The sequence below is a fragment of the Gopherus evgoodei genome, chromosome 1 (assembly GCF_007399415.2).
Source record: "Gopherus evgoodei ecotype Sinaloan lineage chromosome 1, rGopEvg1_v1.p, whole genome shotgun sequence".
NCBI classification, from domain to species: Eukaryota; Metazoa; Chordata; order Testudines; family Testudinidae; genus Gopherus; species Gopherus evgoodei.
This window is the reverse complement of record NC_044322.1, coordinates 280,811,497-280,831,494: the sequence shown is the minus strand read 5'-3', so window position 1 is coordinate 280,831,494 and position 19,998 is coordinate 280,811,497. Positions and strand designations below refer to the sequence as shown.

The following is a 19,998-nucleotide window of genomic DNA, read 5'->3' as shown; positions in this document are numbered from 1 at the left end:
TATGTGGAGAAGCACAGACCTAGAGGCTTACTATCACTATTCTTGCTATTCTCTTTTTATGGCTCAAAAATAGCATAAAAAGATAAAGTCTTAAAAATACTTTCCCAATAAACCATGCATACATAAATAAATGTGTATTAGTTTTCCATTATTATTCTAATTTATGCTGTGGTAGCACCCATGTGCTATCCATGTTCCAAACACAAAGACAGACATAGTTCCAGTTCCACCCCATAACCTCTCAGTCCTCAAATTCTTGAGCTTGTTTCACGTCTCCTTTTAGTGGTATTCCTGGAACAGGAAAATTCCATTTTCTAGAGAAATCCTGAGAGTTCAGAGAAAAATCTGAGACCTCATTAGTTAGAAAATGTGATGCCTAAGGCAAAAATATTCAAATTTGTGTGCCCAACATTAGGCATGCAAATCCATATTTAAAGAGAGAGAAAAAAACAAAAACGGGTGGCCTCATTTTCAGATGTTCCAAGCTTGGGAACTTCAGGTGCCCAGAACCTCTGAAAAGATCAGGCCAGTTCAGTTTAGGTGCCTAAATACAGATTTAGAATGAATAAATGGATTTTGCAGAGAACTTGATGTACTTACATATTTCTTGGGGGGTGGGTAGGGAGGAATTGAAATTGATTCACTTAGGGAAAATTTATGTAATGGACTGCCTATTTTAATGATGTGTGCAATTTTAATGTAAACTGCATAAAATATTTGTCTCTCAAGCCCCTACAGAAAAATCACTAGAAAAATAGATATGGAACCAATGGCTGTACCTCCCAGGCAAAAAATGCTCCACTCCAGCAGGGAAACGGGGCAAAGAACTAAGAAATTCAAGATGCCTTTACTGACAAAGAGAAGAGGGAGAGATAAGGAAGGCAGGAGAGCAGCAGCTTCTTTCTGAAGGCCAACAGGACACTGAACCTAGAAAAGGATCCAGTATCTCACCTCTGCCTCTGAAGATCTATAGTAAAAATGCCTATGCACAAATGAATCCTAGAGAACAAACAATCCAATAAAGGATGTGTCTCAAAAGATAGAGAGGTAGCCTCTTTGAATTTAGGAACAAAACACACAAAAAGATAAAGATAACCTGAGAACAGATTTTCCCCAGAGTACAAAAGAGAATTGGACGGGCCCCAGAAACTGTTTAATTTTAGAGGTAAAATTCTGCTATTTCAAAAAGCCAGGCAAACCCTGTTCAATCTCACCCCAAAATATTTGATGATATTGTTAATCTTCATTTTACATTATTACAACAAAATAGAAGACAAAGGATGGAAGAATGTTCCATCTATCAGTGTGCTGGAAAGTTGGCCTCTCTTTGGGAGAAGTAAACGTTATCATAAAAGGCATCCCAGAACATATCCTAGAAAAGAATTTGTGAGTGAGTGACCAGAACCTGCCAAGACTGAAGTTTTCAAAAGATCAAATTCTTCTTCAGACCAGAAGACTCTATAGTTCAGTGGTTCTCAAACTTCTTTACTGGTGATCCCTTTTACAAAGCAAGCCTCTGAGTGTGACGCCCCTTATAAATTTAAAACACTTTTTAATATATTTAACACTATTATAAATGCTGGAGGCAAAGCAGGATTTGGGGTAGAGGTTGACAGCCCAAGACCCTCCACGTAATAACCTCATGATCCTCTGAGGGATCCCGATCCTCAGTTTGAGAACCCCTGTTATAGTTCCTTTTACAGGATAGAAAATTGGTATAAAAGGAGTAGCAGATTCACACACAGAACAGAATGTGGATTTAGGCTTAAAGTGCTTCAGTGAAACATACAGATTCACAAAAAACATGATACTGACATGAAGATGAACTGTGTCCTCGGGATGAATTTAGCAATGATATGGAAATGTATGAATAAGTTGGACTGGATGAGTAAGTTGAAACTATCCCACTGAACTATATGGCAACAGAAAAGGATGGAAAGACAAAGAAAACACAAGAAAGAGCAGGTGCAATTACACTAATCCTGGGACATGCTGCCAGCTAGCATGTACCAGTAATTCATTTAAACTTCCACTGATTCATGAAATTGGGGCGGGGGGTGGGAGTTAATCTCAGAAAGAAAGAAAAAACTTCCAAAGAACCCAGGGATGGAGGGACAAAGATAAAAGACAGCAAATTGTAGGAGAAAGAAGAGATAACTAAAAATACGTTACCCGAAGGTCCATGACATGCTAATTACAGAATGCAAGATTAACATGTTAACTGATGTATTCGCAGCATCACTTTATATATAAAGAAGCAATAACTGCTCTGAAAATTGTCTTGCATGTGTTACTTCAAGAAGATAATTATGTAGCTACTGGTTAGGTCTAAAGAGCTCTTATTTTGGAGGAAAATTTTAGTACCCAGCATCTTCTTCTAGCTCCTACTTGTCATATCCACTATGCTGTAGCTATGAAAATACAGATAAGTTTTACTTCAACACAATGCAAAAAATAATGCCCAGAGTTTAAGATTCTCAGATTTTGAATTCCACTTTAATATAGAAAAGTTAACAGCCACCTCAAAAATAAAGCCAATGAGACACATTCCCCCACAATACTACTAAATACAATACTACTACTTTTCAGCTAGAAAATAGCTATTCTAAGATAAATGTTCATGAAGTATTTTCTCTTATGCAACTAATGATTTAGTTAAACATTTTTAGTGAAAGTCTGAAGAATAAGATATTTCCTCACAACTCATGTACAGAGGAAACCTACAATAAAAAATACAATATCCAAAAATGTACATTAATCCTATTATTGTACAGAATTTAAATGTTACATCTGACAAACCAGTTGACTTCTTTGCATCTATCTACACAAATGAATTGCTTACATAGAATTAAATATTTACACTTTGCCTTCCCATGAGATGCAAGAGGCTGCTCCTCATTCAGCCCAAGCAAAGCCTAGCTATGTAAAAAGAATGGGCATTTCACGCCCTCAGACTACATCAAGAGGTGGTCCCTGCAGACTGTGCAGAGGAGGGAAATCCTACTCTTCCCTATAATGGCACCAGCTGCATAGTTCCACAGTCAGAGGCAGAAACACTCTGTACTGTGTTGTTAGCAGATAGAGGCAGAGAGCAGAAAGGGAAGGCTGAAAGGGAACAGTTAATATTACAGAATGCAGTAAAATGCAGATGATTCTATTCTTCTCTCAGAAATGCACAGTTCTAGCATTGGAGGAACCTGTCTGAATACCACTTTCATTTGGCACTAGGTTCAGAAGTGAAAGGAGAAGAGCAAAAAATTCATAAAATTTGCATTAATTCTCAATTGATCCTTTTTTTCTAGTACCAACCAGGGTTGTCAAGCGATTAAAAAAATTAATCGCAATTAATCGCACTTTTAATAATAGAATACTATTTATTTAAACAGTTTTGGATGTTTTCTACATTTTCAAATATATTGATTTCAATTACAGCACAGAATACAAAAAGTGTTCAGTGCTCACTTTATATTTATTTTTTATTACAAATATGTGTTGTAATAGAAATCAATATATATTGAAAATGTAGAAAAACATCCAAAATATTTAATACATTTCAATTAATATTCTATTGTTTTAACAGTTTTTTAGTTAATCACGTGAGTTAACTGCGATTAATCGACAGCCCTAGTACCAAGAACTCAATAAAAATAATTTAAATTATTACAAAATGCTCATAGCAATTTGCTTTTTTTTGCCAGTGTGCAAAATTAATGGTGGCACAGGGCCAGCAATATAACAAACTATTGAACAAATTTTTAAAAAAATAATTATTTGCCTCAAAGAGTAAGATCACAAAAACTGCTGAGATCATAACAAAAAGATTTACACAAACTGTGATTATGACTAAAAGAATTAACTGACAGTTCTTTCCTTAGATTTCTTAAAAGTTAAACACATACCATATTTTTTTCCAACACAAATAGCCAAAGAACCCATAATTTCTGGCATATTCAATTAATGTACCTCCTGTAAGTTTTGAAATACTGTGGTCATAGGAACCTTAGACATCACTAAAATAGATAATGTTTTGGAACTGTTACACATCATTAAAGGGATATGTGGGTGATTTCCATGAAATAACACTTTGTTTGCTCTTTTTTTCAATTGTCTTCTTTAAAATCTTAAATGAGACATTCAACAATTTAAAGTTTTGCTTCTATGACAACCTTAGCAATACTTTTGCATTCCCAGAACAGCTTTAGAACTAAATTATAAGAACTGTATCTGCTGTGAAGAACCATATTAATTTAAATAGGAAATTACCTAATCTGCTTCCATTCCTAGGCATTGCCATGAAGGAGCCAAGGCTGCCTCCTATAACGCTATGTGGTCTCCGTAAAGGGGGCTTCTTGAAAGATCCTGTGTATTGGTGAAGAAATGAGTGCATACTGTGAGACGTCGGAGGCCTGCCATTCTTCACAATAGGCTCTATAATTCACAAGGCCCAAATGTTCATCCCGATGCATAAGTGAGAGATTCAGGAACATGTCAGAAGAAAAAGAAGAGAAAATTGTTACTATGCAGATAATCTCCACTCACTGGATATTTTACTTTTTCAGTATCGAAGCTAGTTGGAGAACACAATATTATTGGAATTCCCTTACTGGAAAACTATTACTAACAAAAAAAATGTTAAACACTCCAGAGCTTGCATGAAGATCCACAACATCTGAAGTTCAGTCCTAACAACTATAGGTTTTCCACAAAAACATTCACCACAAAAACCATAAAACCAAAAATCCCAAGGATCAGAAGCAGATTACAGACCAGAAGATAATCATTTAAAGAATGCATAGATATTTATTTCCTTTAAACTTACTTAGCAATGGCTTCATCTTCACCATCATGTTTACATGAACCTTGCCCTGCATGAGGGGCAAATTCACCAGCGAGCCTTCAGAGGCTTATCAGTCCCTCTCCTCTTGGTAGACTTGAAATTGAGGATTTACTGTAAGCCTTAGCTGAAAGTCTACCAAACCACTCTCAGACCACAGTTGCAATGCGACAATTAAGTCTATTAATCACTTACACTGTAACATCAGAACAGGTAACAGGAATGTCATACTTATTTTGGTTTTTCAGATGAGGAGATCAGAACCGAATATAGCATTTACTCACAGTAAAAGGACTGTTCTTGTATTTTTACCCTTAAATTATTTACACATACTTTCAACCTTAATTTTCTCTGAAAAATACACGGAAAAGAAGTGTACAAAATTATTTCAACAATGTTATATTTGATATGGCAATCAGACAAAAGTCAGGGAGGAGTTATAGTTCCCTCAGCAACCTCAACTCTATTCCCTCCTACATGTCTTATAATAGTCATTCACAGTATCATCAGACAACAGATTATAACAACACTGGACAACTCAATTAATTTGGCAAGTTAATGAAGAAATACTGTCAATTTAAACAATTTTTCCCAGTAATACAGAAATGCATTAATCATGGAACAAACATATATGGATATAATCTTTACTACACAGGGCACACTCCAGCCCTCTAATATAAAATACTCTAAGATTTATAAAATTAGCTGCTTCCTCATAACATATTGCACATAGCAATGCATACTTATACGTTGGAGAGATGAATAGAACCTATGTACTCGAGTTAAGTACACTGTTGGTCTCTTTATAGATTCTATCAATTTTCTTTTTCCCTAACTGGTTCTCTTCTTGCAGTTACATGTATGTTACTAGCAGGACCAAATTAGATCAAAGAACTCTAGCACAGCATAATCACTCAGGAATTAGATAACTGTGCTGCCAAATAGGAAACTGAAGCTTGAGTGCAATTTGTAAAATCTTTCTTCCCTGCACCTATGGCAAATATGTCCATCACAAAGGTTTACACATGTCTCCTGGGATAGGGCACAATCTGCAATGTTATTCCATTATGCCAGAAGCTGATTCATAAGCTGCTTCTGGAGGGAACTAAGAACCTTGTTGTTGGGAAACACAGACACACACTCTCTGAAAAGATTTAGCTATGGGTATGTATTTTATGGAGAGCAGAGTTTCAAAGGCAAGCCAAAATAATATTACAGCAAAAATCCAGCAACTAAATTCAATCAGTGTTCTGGAGGTAAAAACTTTTGGCAATCTGATTATGATAGGTTTAATAGGAGAGAGAAAGAAGCACATGGACATAACTGCCCAAGCATGTGCTTATAAATTTAAAAAAAAATGAAATTAAGAAATAGTTGACTTTCCATAGGAATAGTATACAAGCACAAAATCACTTCCAATCAGCTGTTTTAGGAAAAAACTGTCCAAATAAATAATTTAGACTGTGAACAGAATGAGAAAAGACAGGCTTGCAGTGCTGCAAACCTTTTTAGCATCTTTCATAAATAGATACTTGTCGGAGAATGAAGCAAATATGCGCTACATGTGTTTGTGACATAATCTGTGTCCTCATCTTCAAGGTTCTGCACATCTCTGTCTCAACTAAATCTTTATCCTTGTTTCTAATTAGATGCTACATTAACCCTTTGGATCCACAAGTGATGCCAGCCTCACCAAGCTCAAAATTCCCTCATTCATATCTTTGTACCTTCTCCCATTGTTATTCCTTATACCCAGAATGCCTGGAACAGGCACTCAATCCACCTTTTCATTCAAATTTATACTGAAAATCTACTTCTTTTCCAAGTCCTAGAAATGTTGACCCATATGATTATAATGCCAGCACTTCCTTAATTTATTTTAAAAACTGATCAAACTTATCTTCACCCTTCAAGTCTCCTGTTAAGTTCTTATTTGATCTTTGTCCATCTTTTAGACAGTAAAATCCTCAGAATGGAACCAGACATCTGGGTCTTGTATAATTCTGATCTCAGTGTCACTGCTTAACAAATAATAAAGCTAACTATGAAAATCCAAATGGTAGCTTAATAACAGTTTGCTGCCTGGGATGATTTGAAGGATTTAGACTGACACTGACTGGTTATGAGTTTTATTTATGGTGAGTTTTTAAATGTTAGATATTGTTAGTAGATTTTTGAAGTCCTTTGTAATAAGGATATGATACTTTTGTTCAAATTATATTTGTACAGGTGCATAGAGTTTTAAAAGGTACTTTTAATAGATCTAAATTAATAATTGTTGTGAACAGCTGAAAACCATTTCCTTCTATATGTACTATCTTATCATAAACTTCATAAAGTGCTGAAGTACATTTTTTTTGTGGCCCATGTATTGCATAAAGAAGACCAGAAAGAAGACTATGCAAACGAACAAGGATTGTGTTTTTATAGTCACTAATGGGATGAACTTCTATGATGGATGAATAAGGTTATTTCAGAATTTTCGACTGTCCTTTGGATAGATTTACATGATATTATACCGCTGAAAGAATACATAAAATAATAAAAATAAAAGAACAAAAAGGTCCCTGCCAAAAAACTTAAAATCCAAAGACAAAAATAGGTTCAGTACAGATTAATGGCCTAGGAGCAGGTTGGATAAATAAAAAAGTAAATTCACCAAAAACATTAGACGCATACTGTTATGAGTACTACCTTAGAATGTTTGGTCCATTCTACAATTCAACAACAGTAATTTTTATCATGCAGCAGTGCATTAACCTAAGTGCTCGTAGCTAGTGAAATTAAGATGGCAAAACTTACCTGAATTCATTAACATATCTGTATTGAAGATAAAATATATAAATAGCGCTTAAAGATCTTTTTTTAATTCTAATAAGTATTCATTTTATTTCTGCCTAAAAGAGAATGCCCTACCATTTCCCCCCTTCATAATAAAATAATATATTGATTACTTTGGGGACTGGGAAAAGGTAATTTTATTACATTTAAACAAGCTTACATAATGCTGGGCTGTGCATGTACAAGATACAAATTTTTTATGCTATTCTATTCTGTCTATTATTTTGAGCTATCTTACAATATTTCTAATTGCTGGCATATTTAAAAAGATGACTCTAAAGGAAGCGCTGTTATTGGAATGCAGTTCAAAAGGCTGTTCACAAATATCTATTTAATTTATTTTGTGTTAATAAAATACGAACTTTAAGGAAACTAATTTCTCAAGATAAAATTCAATTCCATCTGTCCCTGGACTCCACAGTGTGTCTTATAAAAAAACTTCATTTTTATACTGTAGGTTGTGATATCTCTGTTCTGTTATTTTTGGAGGATTCTTAAACTCTGGGTATGTCTACACGACGGGATTATTCTGATTTTACATAAATCGGTTTTGTAAAACAGATTATATAAAGTCGAGTGCACGTGGCCACACTAAGCACATTAATTCGGCGGTGTGCGTCCATGTACCGAGGCTAGTGTCGATTTCCAGAGCGTTGCACTGTGGGTAGCTATCCTGTAGCTATCTCATAGTTCTTGCAGTCTCCTCCGCCCATTGGAATTCTGGGTTGAGATCCCAATGCAAAAACAGTGTCGCGGGTGATTCTGGGTAAATGTCGTCACTCAATCCTTCCTCCGTGAAAGCAACAGCAGACAATCATTTCACGCCCTTTTTCCCTGGATTGCCCTGGCAGACGCCACAGCATGGCAACCATGGAGCCCCTTTTACCTTTTGTCACTGTCACCATATGTGTACTGGATGCTGCTGACAAACGCGGTACTGCAGTGCTATACAGAGGCATTCATTTGCCTTTGCAATGTAGCAGAGACTGTTACCATCTCTATTGCACCGTCTGCCATGATATTATAAATTGGCGATGAGATGACGGTTATCAGTCATTCTGTACCATCTGCTGTTGTCATGGGTGTTCCTGGCTGGCCTCGCTGAGGTCAGCCGGGGGCGCATGGACAAAAATGGGAATGACTCCCCGGGTCATTCTCTTCTTTATGTTCTGTCTAAAAATAGAGTCAGTCCTCCCTAGAATATGGGGCAAGTCTACTAGAGAACCAGAGAGCACAGCCGCTCCGCGTCAGAGCCTCAGAGATCCCGTAGAAATGATGAGCTGCATGTCATTCTAGGGGGTGCCTCTGCAACAACCCCACCAGTTGCTTCCCTCCTCCCCCAACCCTCCTGGGCTACCGTGGCAGTGTCCCCCCATTTGTGTGATGAAGTAATAAAGAATGCAGGAATAAGAAACACTGACTTTTTAGTGAGATAAAATGAGGGGGGAGGAAACCTCCAGCTGCTATGATAGTCCAGGCAGGACATTAAAAAGGGTGGCGAGGGAGAAGGGCCCAGCCTCCCGTTGCTATGATAGTCCAGGCAGTACAGAATCTTTTCTTTAGACATGAAAGGGGGAGGCTGATACAATGAAGACGGTTACCAGACGTTCTGTACCATCTGCCGGGGATGACCGGGAGTCATTCCCATTTTTACTCAGGCGCCCCTGGCCAACCTCACGGAGGCCAGCCAGGAGCACTCACAGGCTGATGATGTCGATGAATAGTCAATCATATTGTACCGTCTGCCTCGGGAAGGGGATGCTGGTGTTCAGCGCTGCAGCATTGCAGTAGACACAAGGTGACACTGAAAAAAAAGTCAAGAAACTTTTTTTTTCCCTTTTCTTTCGGGGGGGGAAGGGTGTAAATCAACGACATATACCCTGAAACACCGGGAAAATGTTTTTGACTCTTCAGGCATTGGGAGCTCAGCCAAGAATGCAAATGCTTTTCGGAGACTGCTGGTACTGAGGGATAGCTGGAGTCCTCAGTACCCCCTCCCTCCCTCTATGAGCGTCCATTTGATTCTTTGGCTTTCCGTTACGCTGTCACCAGCATTGTGGTGTGGCCTCTGTCTATCATAGCCTGGAGATTTTTTCAAATGCTTTGTCATTTCGTCTTCTGTAACGGGGCTCTGATAGGACAGATTGGTCTCCCCATACAGCAATCAGATCCAGTATCTCCCGTACGGTCCATGCTGGAGCTCTTTTTGGATCTGGGACTGCATGGCCACCTGTGCTGATCAGAGCACCACGATAGGCAAACAGGAAATGAAATTCAAAAGTTCACGGGGCTTTTCCAGTTTACGTGGCCTGTGCATCCGAGTTCAGACTGCTTTCCAGAGCGGTCACAATAGTGTACTGTGGGATACCGCCCGGAGGCCAATACCGTCGATTTGCGACCACACTAACCCTAATCCGAACATGGCAATACTGATTTCAGCGCTACTCCTCTCGTCGGGGAGGAGTACAAAAACTGGTTTAAAGAGCCCTTTATATCGATATAAAAGGCCTCGTTGTGTGGATGAGTGCAGGGTTAAATCGGTTTAAAGCTGCTAAATTCGGTTTAAACGCATAGTGTAGACCAGGCCTCTGACTGAATAAAGTTCAAGGTGTGTGGAGAGACGTGATCTCAATGCATTTTTGCTGGTGATGCATAGCAGACTGCGTTTAATCCTTTTTCTTGTTCATCATATTTGTGTTTGATAATAAGTTTCTTTATTATATCAAATTGTTTATTAATTCTTGCTATTGTGTACCCTGGATAATGCATTTTTACACTGTTTTAATATAAAAGGGTGCTTTTTTATTTTACAATTCCATTTAAAAAAATCTACTTTCCAAAAGTAAAGTGACACTGTACTCATTCTTGGTGCAATATATTATGGCACTGGCACATGGGCTCACCAATCACTAATCTCTGCTCAGATTAATATTACAGTTTACTTTAAAATTCTCTCAATCAAATTCAACTCTCTTGATCTTTAAACTGATGTTATCTTCCAATTGTTCCTTTAACAGTTTGCCACTGAAATTTCAAAACTATCCTCACAAAGAATGAAAAGTGCTTTGCAAACATCCAAGACGACAGCTATGCAGAGAGGTAAAATAAGAGACATAGCACACTTAGGTCAAACTGATGGTTTATCGTAGGGTTTGGCTACACTTGCAGGTGTGCAGCACTGGGAGTTACAGCTGTCTTCATACAGCTCTGTAGGGAAAGTGTTGGAGTGTGACCACATTTGCAGCATTTCCAGTGGTGTTGGGAGTGGTGCATTATGGGCAGCTATCCCACAAAGCACCTCTTCCCATTCTGGTGCGGTGGGTTTTGGGAAGGGGACGGAGGGTGCGGGTCATTCTGCTTCCTGTCCCATCGCCCTGTGATGCATCGCTTCACATCCCAGCAATCGCTGTATTTCCGTCCACATTTGGCGCCATCTTGACTCTCTCAATGGTTTCTGTGCAGCGTGATTTCTGTGGGAAATGGAGCCCAAACTGCTGAGGAATATGCTGACGAGTCTCGCCAGCACATCATGTTTGGCAGTTGAGCTATTCCTTAGGATCCAAAGTGATGAGGAATCCGACGATGACAGCGAGTCACGTGACGCGTACGACACGAACTTGCTTGTGGCATTCACGAAAATGCTCAGCACCGTGGAATGCCGCTTTTGGGCTCGGGAAACAAGCACTGAGTGGTGGGATCACATCGTCATAGAAGTCTGGGATGATGAGCAGTGGCTGCAGAACTTTTGAATGAGAAAAGCCACTTTCATGGGACTATGTGCTGAGCTCGCCCCCACCCTGCGGCACAAGGACACGAGATTAAGAGCTGCCCTGCTGGTGAAGAAGCGGGTGGCTATTGTAATCTGGAAGCTGGCAACTCCAGACAGCTACCGATCGGTTGGGAACCAGTTTGGAGTGGGAAAGTCGACCGTTGGAATTGTGTTGATGCAAGTTTGCAGGGCTATTAATCGCATCCTGCTAAGAAGAACCGTGACTCTGGGGAACGTGCAGGACATTGTGGATGGCTTTGCACAAATGGGTTTCCCTAACTGTGGAGGGGCAATAGATGGGACGCATATTCCTGTTCTGGCACCACCCCACCTAGCATGCGAGTACGTTAATCGGAAGGGATATTTCTCCATGGGTCTTCCAGGCGCTTGTGGATCACCGTGGGCGTTTCACTGACATTAACACAGACTGGCGCGGAAAGGTGCATGATGCACACATCTTTCGGAACACTGGCCTGTTCAGAAAGCTGCAGGCCTGGACTTTTTTCCCAGACCGGAAGATCACAGTAGGGGACGTCGAAATGCCCATTGTGATCCTTGGAGACCCCGCTTACCCGTTAATGCTGTGGCTCATGAAACCATACACAGGGAAGCTTGACAGGAGCAAGGACTAGTTCAACTACAGGCTGAGCTGGTGCCGAATGACTGTGGAGTGTGCTTTTGGCCGTTTAAAATGGTGCTGGCAATCTCTGTATGGGAAACTAGACTTGGGGGAAAGCAGCATCCCTGCGCTTATATCCGTGTGCTGTACCCTCCATAATATTTGTGACGGGAAGGGTGAAAGATTCAGTCAGGCATGGACCTCCGAGGTTCAACGCCTGGAGGCTGAATTTGCACAGCCAGAGAGCAAGGCTATTAGAGAGGCCCAGCACAAGGCTGCAAGGATTAGGGATGCCTTGAGGGAGGAATCTGAGGCTGAAAACCAACAATAATGTTTGGTGCCTTGCACAGGAGTGAAGTGCAGTGGTTACAATGTGAGTAGGAATCTGTGTTTCCTAAACTGATTTGCAGTGCCTGTTTCTTTCCTGGGCTAAGGTATCTTTGACTTTCTGCAATAATAAAGACTGTTTTCAAAGCCAAGAATTCATTTATTGAAAAGAAAATAACTTTATTGACAGACACACAACTTTTTGAGAACCTAAAAGGGCAGGGGGGTGGGGTGGGGAACTGTACAGTCACAGGTTTGAATATGTCCTGTCTGGAGAGCTGTGCAATGACTGCTGCACTTCAGGATGGCTATACTGCATGGTAATGGGGGTTGAATGCAGAGGGTAAGAGTCATAGTTCTCAGGGCTGGTTGGTGAACGTACAGGCGTTGGAGGCAGCTGGTGGTGGTAAGAACCTGGATGCTGGGGAAGGGGGTTTTGAGCTGACATTGGGGCACAAGGGAAAGAGCTTTGGGACGGGGAGGAGGGCGGGGGCAGTAGTGCTCTGCCTGCATGGTTATGAGCGCCTGGATAGAGTCCGCTTTGTGCGCCAGTATGCTTATCGGCTGCTTTGTTCTTTTCTTCCCATCCACTCCGTTTTTCTGGTGGTTCCTGCTTTTGCCTTTCCCTCCAGTCCTGCACTTTTTGATTCTCTGTGACAGAGTGATCCATAACTGCTTGCAGCATGTCTTCTTTACTTTTTCACGGCTTCTTCCAGAGGTTTTGGAGTCTTTGGGCTGTTGATAAAACAGGCAGCTGAGATCTCAAGGTTGCTTCTGGAAAGGCAAAAAATGCAACACTTAACAGAGGCAGCTTTGTTTATACCAGACAGTTATTCCCACACAGTTAAGGAGTAACATTCTTCACGATAGCATAATTTTCCCATCCCAAAGAGAGTGCACATAACCCACGGGAGCCCCGAAATGGTGAGTAAGGGGAACTCATTGCTTCAGGGCTCTACTGTCCTTGGGGTTTCTGTGCGTTGGGGAAAGCAACAGCTGAAGGGGGCACCTACACTGAACACTATCTCAACATTTTCCACAGGAGTTGATCCTGGAAGATATCTTGCTGCTGCGGTTCACCTGGGAAGTGCGGGAGGGTCTTCTACAGCAATGCGGATTCCGCCGTGGCCCCTATGCAGCTTGCCTGTGTCTTGCAATTGTCCCCCCATCCCTCGCAGCACAGTGGCACAGACGTGTTAGCCTGACTGGGACAAGGACCACAGTGGCTCTCTCAATAAACTTGCGCAAGCGCATTGCCCATGCTCTGCCTGAAACTTTTGAAGAGATTACCGAGGCCGATTACCGCAACGTGATAGACCACATCAATGGGCTATTCCACATCTAGGCATGCATGCATGCAGCCCTAACTCTCCCTCCTCTCCCGAAAAATTTCCATCCTGAAAATAAAAGCCGCTTACCGGGAACCCGCTCCTCTGTTTGTCCTCCACGAAGTACTGGCTGCTGCAACTGGCTACCATCCTCCTGGCTTGAGAAGAGCTCCTGGCTGCATGCCTCCAGGATGTCTCCCCCCACCCCAGTACCCTCACTATCGGTACAGTAGAAACAAAAAAAACTTCCACAATGAGGGATGATCATTGCTCCTGCTAGCTTTTTGTTACTTTTTATGGCTCCAATTCAGCAAAGTATTTACACATGATTACACTGATTAGTCCCAATTACATTAATGGGATTACTCTTGTGATGGGATCTATCAATGATGTCAATTTGTATAAACTCTCCCAAAATTTAACAATTCATTTTGGGGCATTATCCCAAGAGGATACAATGGGTCCCTCCCTAGTTGCAGCTGGCCAGTTTTCATTATTTTCTGTGTTACTTTGTTTACTTCATCAAATCCCCTTTATTCTTCTCCTGTTCAAATTAATAATTCGGGGGGGGGAGGGGGATATGTAGAGAGTTCCTAGCAGCTGCAGTTCCCCGCACGCCCTGAGGAAACAGCAGCTCACTCAGGAAACTCTACACAAGCCTGGGACCCAGCAGCAGGCTGTTTTTCCTTCTGGATCTCGGCGTGGTAGGGGGATACGTGTCTGGGCCGGGGTGGCCATGGCTGGGCTCTGGGGAGGATAATTTGCCAAATTTTGCAGAACTGTTTAACATTGAAAAGAACTACGGTAAGTTGTACAGTATCTGGTGCTTTTTGCATATGACAAGGAATTTCAGAGTTAAAAGAAAAGTGGCCATTACACGTAAATATATTACCTAGGATAATATTTACATATTTTTTCTCTTTTTAATGAATCTAAACATATTTGCTTTTTTAACTGCTGATACACATGGCACAGACTTAACTGATTTATCCACTAAGTATTTCTCCTCAAAGAGTGTTTTAAGTTCAGAACCCAAAGGTGTGTATCAGAAGCATAGGATTCCATCACCTTGAACCTTAACTTGGATATAAATATAGTTGCCACCCCATCTTACTTGGGTTATCTTGTTGAGGTTCTTACACTCCTGCATTCTCACTAATGTCAACTATTATTATTATTATGAAACAGAATCTGTACAATTTACATAGCACTGAATATTTACAGCTAATGAACACACTGGTGGTTCTTTCAAAAAAAAAAAAGTGACATTGTTTATTAAGTGTTCCTTGAATAAATGGCCACTAAAGCATATTGCTGATCTACTTCAAAACATATATCTTTCAATGTAATTACATATCCATTAACACAGGGATTCTCAACCTTCTTCTTTCTGAGGCCCCCCAACATGCTATAAAAATCCCATGGCCCAGTTGTGCCACAACAACTGTTTTTCTGCATATCCAGTAGACTAAAAGCCAAGCCCTGCATTAGCAGGGTAGGAAGTAAGGCAACTGCCCTGGGGCGCCACACCACAGGGAGGACCTGGAAAGCTAAATTGCTCAGGCTTCGGCTTTCAGCCCCAGGTAGTAGGGCTTAGGCTTCAGCTTTCTGCCCTGGGCCCCAGCGAGTCTAATGCCAGCCCTGGTCTCTGATTTATTTTGGCCTGCTCATGCACCTATTATTTGTCTTTAACACCTGAAAAATGCTGAAAATCCCAGCCAGTTCTAAGCCTAATGGAAAAGAGAGAAATAACCATAATATATCAATATGGGAGAGTGCTGTCTATGGATGTGTCTACAGCACAGCTGGACGCATGCTTCTGAGAGCAGGAAGACAGATATGCACTAATTCTGCTCATGCTAGAGGGTTAAAAATATCAGGATAGCCTGTGTGTAGCATAGGTGGAAGATCAGGCTCTCCACCTGGTACAGCCCTACCTAGAGACCTTGGGTATGTACTCAGATGGCGAGCCTGAGCCGCCACCTGTGCTTCCCAGGCTATGTTGCTATTTTCAGCATGCTAACTCCAGCACAGTTAGCACATCTGTCTACCCATGCTGCAAAGCATGCTTCTAGTCCTAGCTACAGCAGACATACCCTTTGGTACCTCCCAATCCTTCTAGCTTTTCTTTTTGTTATTCTTATCTTATACCTAGAGCCCTACCAAATTCATGGTCTATTTTGGTCAATTTCATGGTCATGGGATTTCAAAAATTGTAAATTTCAGGATTTCAGATATTTAAATCTGAAATTTCAGGGTGTTGTAACTGTGGGGGCCTAATCTAAGAGGGAGTTGTGGGAGAGTCCCAAAGATTACTGAAGGGGGATCGTGGTATTGCCACCCTTACTGCTGGTGGCAGTGCTGCCTTCAGAGCTGGGTGGCCGGAGACTGGCGGCTGCTGGCCGGGAGCCCAGCTCTGAAGGCAGTGCCACCACCAGTAGTAGCACAGAAGTAAGGATGGCATGGTTTAGTATTGTCACTTTTACTTCTGTGCTGTTGCTGGTGGGGGACTACCTTCAGAACTGGGCACCTGGCCAGCAGCTGTCACTCTCTGACCACCCAGCTCTGAAGGCAGTGCAGAAGAAAGAGTGGAAATACTGTGTCCCAGTACAATAACCTTGGGACCCCCCCCATGACCTCCTTTTGAATCTGGACCCCCCAGTTTGAGAAACGCTGGTCTCCCCCAAGAAATCTGTATAGCGTAGGGCAAAAATACACAAAAAACCTGATTTCACGGTCCGTGACACGTTTTTCACAGCTGTGAATCTGGTAGGGTCCTACTTATACCCTCAGAAATATGAGAAGAATGAAACCTTACAAAAACCCTTAATTTTGGGAAGAAAACCTGACACTGCTTATCTCGTTGGAAAACAACTCTCAGACATTACTTAACGGGGGAGGGATAGGTCAATGGTTTGAGCACTGGCCTGCTCAACCCAGGGTTGTGAGTTCAATCCTTGAGGGGACCACTTAGGGATCTGGGGCAAAAATCAGTATTTGGTCCTGCTAGTGAAGGTAGGGTGCTGGCCTCGATGACCTTTCAAGGTCCCTTCCAGTTCTAGGAGATATACCTGTCTCCTATTATTATTATTATAATCTATGTTCCTAACCACCCATGAAGCTTGGCATGATTGCAAAAGGGACAAGGATTTTTGACCACAGAAAAATCACTAGTCAGAATTTGGCATTTGTGGCTTAGCCTCAACAAGAGTTAAAAAAAAGCAAAGAAACCTCTAATTACCTTTCAAATGAAAAAAGAATGCAATAGCTCACATGCAATCATTGCTTTTTGCAACCGATTTTCACCTGAAACATTTATTCCTCAGTCAAGATGCTGTGCTTATTTTTACATTTGTTAGAATTTCATTGCTCTTGTGCTCTGATTATTCTAATACATTTTTTTCCAATAAAATATTAAAAGAAATAATAGACTTCTTTCTTTTTTTGGTTGGAGACTGAACACTAAAGACAGTGAGGAAAGGTAGAGAGAAAAAGACAACATTGAGGATCTGACAATCTGCCTCAACAAACGCATGCATGAGTCATGGGGTCTGATTCAAAGGACATCCATTGACTTCGATGAGCTTTGGTCAGGCTCTATAAGAATACTGAGGGCTGATGCCTAGCCAATTTGTTGGCTAATTAACAGATAAAGCAAATATTTTAGAAGTAACAATTTGAGGATTTTGTTAGAGCCTTTACTCTAAATAGTAAGCATATTCCATACTATAATATTGAAATAGGCAAATGCAGAGCCTGGCGTTATGAAACCTTTAATTTCTTATCTTCTGAAGCCCTACCAGTGCAAAAAATCTAAGACTGTGATAGCTGAAGATTTCTTTCGACTATTTTAAAATGAGTGTCTTGCATTATATTGCTTGTATGACGCTGAATTATGTTGTTCCAAGACTCTTTGTCACCTTAAAAAAAAACAGTTGTTTATTCCAGGCGGTTTATCTCTATAGCAGAAATATTTCAAAAATTTATTGTAATTTTTATATATATTTTTAAGACTAAAAACAACCAGAAAAGACATACAGTTGCCAACTTATTACCGTCATGGAGATCTGAGGTGAACACTACATAAAACACTGTAATTTAAGTACTATCTTTTACAGGGAGTTCTGCATTGACACCACTGTATGAAATAATATAACATGACATATAGAAAAGTGGTAAATTGCTCTACTACTGTTACAGCAATGGTTTTAAAGCACTTACAAATTTTCTTAGTCATTTAATTCTGAAGATTAAGTATCCAAGCTATTGAGAACTACAATATAAAAGTAACTAAGCAGGAGTTTGGGGAATACTTCTCATTGCTCGATAATCCATTTGGTGTTTATTAAATAGTAATGTCCAGAAAAAAATCCTATCCAGTTCCCAGTACTCAGAAACATGGGGCCTTTGGAGTTTCTGGGAATGTGGAAATTGAATCCTCCATAGGGTTCTGCCAGGGATATAGATGACTTCTTGTATCTCAAGGATTAAAATGGCACTATAATGATGTTTACTGTGACTCTTATAGCAGCACCACAAAAATGGTTTAAAAAACAATTTGTGGGAGATAGGGCAGATAGGAATTTTTTCAGGTATCTGATTATACTCTGAAAACAAGAGATATCTTCCATGCAGGGACAAAACAGAACCATAGGTCAGTGGGGGGTGGAGAGGTGGTTAATTAGGGAGTCTAGCAAATTTCAAAGACACCTTCAGGTTGAATTCAGCACACACAGAAAGTGGGTTTCTAGTTTCAAGGTATTTTTCACCTGGTAGTCAGAACATATTTTCTTATTGGTATAGCAAAAGCAGACCTCAAGTACATGGAAAATACTCATTCCAAGTAGAAAATCTGTCTAAACATCTAAGTAATAAATACTGTTTACAAACCACAGTTCTCGAGTTGACACTTTTTTTCTAACAGTACATGCTCAAACACAAGAGACCTTATTATTCTCCCTTTCCATTTGCAGTCCACATGGCCAAATTACTATTTTTTCCCTTTAAAATCCACCAGTAACCCCTAGAAACACTGCAATATATGATGTGCATCTGTGGGGAGCTTCTTGTCCCAATTATCTGAGAATTACTTCAATCATCGATTTGACTTAGCCATCTCAAACAAAAGGCACTTTCAATAACCCCTATACCAAACTTCCACAAAGCATGCTTCAGATTACAAATTTAAATCAAGAAAATATTTGTATTTAAGAAGATATTACTTAATACAAATTTGAAATTCAGATTTTATAAGTACATACACACCAACCACACAGAATTAAAGTATAGAACCAAAAGGGATACAATTTCTCAGAATATACTCTCTAGAAGTAGAAGTTATTCCAGCATTTGTTAAGAAGTTCATTATTGTTTGCAGATAATCTCAGGTTACAACTGTGATGGTGCCCCCAATACGGCTTTATGGAATATGCTTATGATTGTATATGTGACATAACTGGAATATGTTTTAGGCTACATATCTATGTAAAGGTTATGATCTACTCCAATTTGTATGCATGTATCATTTTTGTATTTGAAGTTATGAATATTGGCTGTGTACAGGCTTGATTTTAACTAGCCTAGTAGAGCATTTGGTCAGCTTCTTGAGAAAAGTGCAAATTAAGTGCCCAATCAAAAATCACTTAAGTCAAAATGAACTTGAAGATGTCAATCCACATCCGAGCCTTCCCAGGAATGTGGCTTGACTGGTAAAAATTGAGTCATGCATAGACATGTGGCTTGCCCATGTGACTCCAAAACTCCATCCTGGAGCTGGACTTTGCATAGGAGAGAGGAAGGGGTCTCCACCCACAAGAGAAAATCTATTTAAACCTCTGGGAGACCCCATCATTTGGTCTTCAGCTGGCTAAAGGGATAGCCTCTTGACCTCGAAGGATACCTGAAAGAAACTGGAACAAAGGACAGTAACTACAGGGGGTGAGAGTGATTGCTGGACCCAGACTAGAAGAAGACTAGTCTGTAAAAGGAAGCTTACTGGAACTGGTGAGGTTTTTATCTGTACTCAGTTTTATTACTGTATTAGGCTTAGATTTGCGTGTTTTATATTATTTTACGTGGTAATTCACTTTGTTCTGTCTGTTACTACTTGCAAGCACTTAAATCCTACTTTCTGTATTTAATAAAATCACTTTTTACTTATTAATTAACCCAGCAGGGGCGGCTCCAGGCCCCAGTACACCAAGCGTGTGCTTGGGGCGGCATGCCGCAGGGGGCACTCTGCTGGTTGCCAGGAGGGCGTCAGGCAGGCAGCCTTCGGTGG

At 40.3% G+C, this 19,998-nt stretch overlaps 1 protein-coding gene across 2 annotated transcripts in view; it reads right to left on the bottom strand.

The window, feature by feature from the left end:
- The window catches only part of CDK17 (cyclin dependent kinase 17), a 184,053-nt gene that overhangs the window by 62,904 nt on the left and 101,151 nt on the right, over positions 1-19,998 (bottom strand). For both annotated transcript variants that reach the window (XM_030548508.1, XM_030548507.1), the window contains one exon: positions 4,264-4,428. In XM_030548508.1, coding sequence (XP_030404368.1) covers positions 4,264-4,428 — 165 coding nt within the window. The remainder of the gene's footprint in view (positions 1-4,263; positions 4,429-19,998) is intronic.